Genomic DNA, 5,296 nt, shown 5'->3' with positions numbered 1-5,296 from the left:
TTTTTTTTTTTTTTTTTTTTTTTGAAAAACATCAGTAGTTATTTAGGATTATACAATTGTGTGAGGTGAATTTATTTGCACTAAAATTGAGTTGTTCTTTTGTGAAAGATTAGGGTTAGGTTTGTGATGAAATAGGTAGCTAGGCACGCATGCAGCACCTAGGTGGGACCCTAGCTAATCTATGTCTAAGTATTCCTCTTTTTTACTAAAAAAGGAAGTGCACAAACTAGAGGTGTTGTCTAATATCTATAGGCTGGAAAGGCAAGGGGGCTCTATATGGCCTTTCAATGAATGTAAAAGTGTAAAACGTACATATACTTCATTTATTATATTTTTGCTTCTCACTTTTGAACCGAATGCAACAGACTTAGCTTCTTTCTCTTTGAGGAGTGTCGTTTTCTTTCCTTTGCGACTTTTGGTAGACTCTATACATCCTCTTCTTTGTAATTACTCCAAACTTATTTAGTTTTCAAATGATAGGTGCTATTCAGGATTTAAGCCCTCATGACATGCTTGGAGTAAGATTCAAACACTGATGTGTTAACTGAACAAGAAAAAATAGACCAGACACCCTGATTTGAAGGTGATTAGGATGATGTTAGAAGGGGGAGGGGGCACAAGGGCACCCTTTTACAGTGTCCCTCCCCCAAATTATAGTGTGGAATGAGTGGTTGTTAAGGCCCAGTCAACCTTGTTCACCATTTGAACATCCAATTACGATCGTCTCACATATCACTGTCTAGCCCCCTTTACTAATAAGTATTGTTTATTATTTTCACTTGCACAATATATATAAGGTGGACTAGTTGATTGTCACTCATGTAGTTAGACCCGTAAATATTGGGTTTGAGTTATAATCCCAATGGTTGCACCCCCGTCTAGACCCCAATATTTGTACTTCTGACTTTCTTCTCGTCCGACTCTAGGCCCCAAAAATCTTGTTCATGAGCTCTGATTATTTCACATACTCAATTAACGCTTAAACCCCACTTTATGTCCCAATTGTCTTTAGACTCAAGCCCCATAACTCCATCACCATAGGTTTACATTTTCAAATTAAATGCCAATATTTTTTTGTTAGCTAGGTACAATATGATTTTAAATGTCATTAAGGACTAATTATTGCCCTATATCCGTTTTAAAATGGTACCGTTTTAAATTACATGTCCGTTACAAGAAGAACAATATATATACTGTTTTAAAAATTAAGGGACAACATTGACATCTCTAATAATTCAGGAATTACATTAATAAATTGACATATTATTACGGAGATACATAAATTATAATTTTTCCATGCAATAATGAAAATAATAATTCTTTTTCAGGAAACCAGGGAAAAAAAAAAAGAAAAAAGAATGAGATTAAGAGAGGCAGAGAGAGAATATAATAAGATAAACAAACCGAATATAATTGGGAAAGATTAGAAGTCATCCATCTAAAGTTGCATACAGTCCAAAGCTTTCAACATCTTGTCTCTAACTTTTTTTTTTTTTTAAATAAAAAATTACACTTTTCCTCGTCAATCGTTTCGAATTATTCAATATATGACATTTTTTTTAGGTTTATAAAATATGATTTTTAAAATTGTTTAACAAGTTTTGAATTTAGTCAATTTGATAACATAATTGCTAAACAATACTCAGTATTTGTCATGGATTTAGTAAACTTGAGTCGTTAGTAGTAAACACTTGAGTATACTTATTGTCATGGTAGATTGATATTAGAAGTGAAGATGCGGATGAGAAGAGTATGAATTTATCACTTAAGTGTGATTAGAATGTTATTTAACATAGCTTCAATTTTGGCTATAGATTTTCACTGTTAATTTGTATTATTGAAATATGTTATTTAACTATTTCTCATTGCAAGAAACCAATGTTAAGTTTGTCCCCCACTAAAAGAGTATTTATGGTGTTGTTAGCACGTGTTGCAAGGAGTTGACTTTGAGAGTATTATTATAATCCTATTACGTAATTATCTTGAATATGATCATAACTAAAATTTAGACATCTCTTACCCTTGACGGGCGCATCATCCCTAATTCTTTAGGACTATATTCGATGGGTCGTCCTCATTGGCTTTTGTTCAAATTTGACATTCACAATTTTTCTATGCTCCTTTTAAGTTGTTTGACTTTTTCTTGCTATTGAGGTTAGTACACATTAGTCTAGTCCACTAGAATATATTTCATCAAATTGTATTTACAATTTTTAGAAACTTTTTTTTTGGTATGTAATTTATTATTTCCACCTTCAAGTTTTAGAAATGATATTTAGTTGACGGGTCAACTTAACGCCTTACTTAGATATATGTTTTCAAGGTAGTGAAGTAATTCGCTTGAATGAAGATAGATTACGGATATGGAAATGAGAAATTACGGTAAGACTTGAATAAACTCTAAACATAAACATTGTTCAATAACTTTGTTACTCGAATAATGAAATCGACAATTTACTAAAGAAATAGAGAGTTTATATTTCAAACCTTGTAACAATTCATACATTAGATAATGTGAAAATGTGATTTTCTATTAACATGCTTAACCGCATAGTTCAAATATTGATGAAAGATACCTCTTATAACACTATAACAAGGTGGTAGTGATGGCTCTTATCATATATCTCATTCATCACCTTCCAGGTTGTAATAAAAAAGTCACTTATTACTCTGCCTTTGCGGGGATCCATAATTTGAGAGATTTAATCACATATTTTTGTCAAAATTGTTGAAGTTGGTTGACTTAGATTCTCTAAATTGTTGTGATTTTTAGCATTGTAATTCAAAAGAGAAAAAATGTGGTTTTCTTTTGAATTAATTAATTAATGTTAAAGAGTCAATATAATGAGAAAAAAAAAAATTGATAGTTATGGTTAGTCCAAACACTGTCTCAGTCTGTCTCTCTCCCTTGGCCCTGACTGTGAAGTGTCGTAACCTCAGCAGCTTCTCTCCCCTGCGTTTCCTGCAATTTAATATTCAGATCAAAGCATTCATTTTCTCTGCTCTTTGAATATATCTCCATTATTACACTTAGATTCTGCTGATCCCTAGTTGCTTCACTTTCCCCCTCATATCTCTCTCTCTATAATATGCATATGAATATATGTGTTTGTGTATTTGCGCGTATATATCAGCAGGGCCGTTCGTCTGCCATTCAGTAAAGTGAAGTTCACTCCAGAGATTCCTCGCTCGATCCGTCGCTTCCTTTGTATGCTCACTGGAAATCACGCTCTCCGCTTCACTTCCGGTTGCACTGTGACTAGAATCCGCCGTTTTCCTAGTGTTTGAGCTCCGGAAATCGTGGTGAGCTTGTGAATTGGGTTAATTGATTGGTAGATGATTGCTGCATGGGATGGGAGGGCTGTATGGGCTTGGTAATGAATTGGATTTGGGATGCGGTTTTAAGTAGAGTTAGGGCTTGTACTTCCGTTTTCACATTGCGGATAGGATGAATTCGGATGTTGGGAGAACTGGTGGACCTGTTGAAAGGGATATTGAGCAGGTAACTTATGATATTTTGTGTGCAAATTGGTGTTTTATTGTTGTTGTTGTTGTTTCGGAGTATTTGCCATTACCAATCTATAGCTCTGTTTAAGTTACTGGCAATACTTGTATAATGCTTTCTTTCATCTGCGGGAAAATAAATAAAATTGAGAAATGAAGATCGACTGGAAAGCTGATAAAATACTCCCTAGCTCATACATTGATTGTCACTGTTCATTCCTGTCTTCTTTTCAATAATGCTCACAAGTGGCTAGCTCTAGGCTTCTACTTATAATATATTGTGGCATTAGTACCTTGTTGAGGTAAATCTTCTCTTGAACATTGTGGACTCCTTGTTTGTATCAGATGGCAAGTGGTTGATGCTAGATAGCAAGGAATGTTCCTTGGAATGACAAACCTAAGGGATTTAGGTAAAATTTGGTTGTAAAAAGTGTTCTTACATACACAAATAAAGAGTTAGGTTTGGATTAGAGACTTACCATATGGTTACATAGTGAATTAACAAGTAAGAATAGTTAATTTACATTTACATTGACTTGAGTTACAAGTTAGAAATTGACATTCTATCTCTTTTTATTCATTATAATTGCTTCCCCTTCTCCTTAACACCTTTGAATATGAGATTGCCAGTAAAATTCTCAAATGATTATCTGAATTCTAGATAGTTAAGGGCTGCGAAATGAATATGTTTGAAATTGAGATACAAATAGAAGGTAAAATTGGGCAGCAGTGCATTCAACATTTTGCCTGGATGTCTACTGCTCATCAGAGGCACTGTACTATTGCGAAATTGACAACTTTATCATGTAATCTCTTTTCCAGATAGAGAATTAAAAAACTAAGCAGTTGAATTCTGAAGTTCCAGAGAGTGGCAAGGAGAGATATTCACATGTTTTTCTATATTTTTATTTGTATTTTTTAAGTACAAGTACTTAACCTCTTAAAACTTCTTTGTCTCCCTTTCTTTTGAGAAAGTTACATGCTTATTTTCTGTCTGGGTTAGGATTTGGTTATTTTAATTAGGTTATTGCTGATGTTTTCAACAGGCTGTAACTGCTCTTAAGAAAGGGGCACACTTGCTCAAGTATGGAAGAAGAGGAAAACCCAAGTTTTGTCCTTTCCGTTTGGCAAATGTAAGTTTTATTCCTAGACACATTCTTATTCGCACTTTCCTTTTACTAATTGTTATTAATTATTTTGATAGGTTGCACTTGTATTACTTTATGTTCTCTTTGATCTGTATTCATGTCATTTCCTTTGGTGAAATGTCTACATTGTACATGCTTTAATGCCATTTCCTTTCTTAAAATGAAGACTGACAAGCTGAGTTGTTCTCTTTATTACAAAATACAGTTAGGTCTGCTCTTTTTGGTAATTAATGTTCGAGGTCCTATTTAACAAGATATGTCCTTTTATATAATATCTGTTGGGTATTAACCTGATTGCCTTCTCCAATGTCTGCTATCACTACCAGAAACTGGATGCATATTTATTTGCCAGCTAATGTTGGAGATATTCTATGCTATGCTTAACTAAAATAAGATAGTATGCTGCTGTATTCAATTCAAAAGTTTCCACAAGCAATTAAACATGTTTCCAGTCTGTTATCTCCATTTGGCATACCTGTAATTAACCTGAACTAGTTCTTGGGAAATTAGCTTTCAACAAGTTGTCCACTTGATAAAGAGTTTGATCCTATGATTTGATGAATGTTATTGGCACTTCCCAAGCTGGGTATCTGCTTTTTATTTTTATTTTTAATTTTTTTGGGTACCATGACCCCCCCCCCCCT

The 5,296-nt window shown here is 33.8% G+C and overlaps 1 protein-coding gene across 2 annotated transcripts in view; it reads left to right on the top strand.

Annotated features, from left to right (window-relative positions):
* The first annotated feature begins 2,876 nt into the window (after positions 1-2,876).
* Positions 2,877-5,296, top strand: part of LOC116015709 (PH, RCC1 and FYVE domains-containing protein 1-like) — an 11,270-nt gene continuing 8,850 nt past the window's right edge. For both annotated transcript variants that reach the window (XM_031255885.1, XM_031255884.1), the window contains exons 1-2: positions 2,877-3,502; positions 4,551-4,637. In XM_031255885.1, coding sequence (XP_031111745.1) covers positions 3,449-3,502; positions 4,551-4,637 — 141 coding nt within the window. In that variant the 5' untranslated portion in view covers positions 2,877-3,448. The remainder of the gene's footprint in view (positions 3,503-4,550; positions 4,638-5,296) is intronic.

The sequence above is a fragment of the Ipomoea triloba genome, chromosome 4, assembly GCF_003576645.1.
Source record: "Ipomoea triloba cultivar NCNSP0323 chromosome 4, ASM357664v1".
NCBI lineage: Eukaryota > Viridiplantae > Streptophyta > Magnoliopsida > Solanales > Convolvulaceae > Ipomoea > Ipomoea triloba.
Note: the sequence above shows the minus strand (reverse complement) of the source record. Positions and strands in the feature narration are given on the sequence as shown.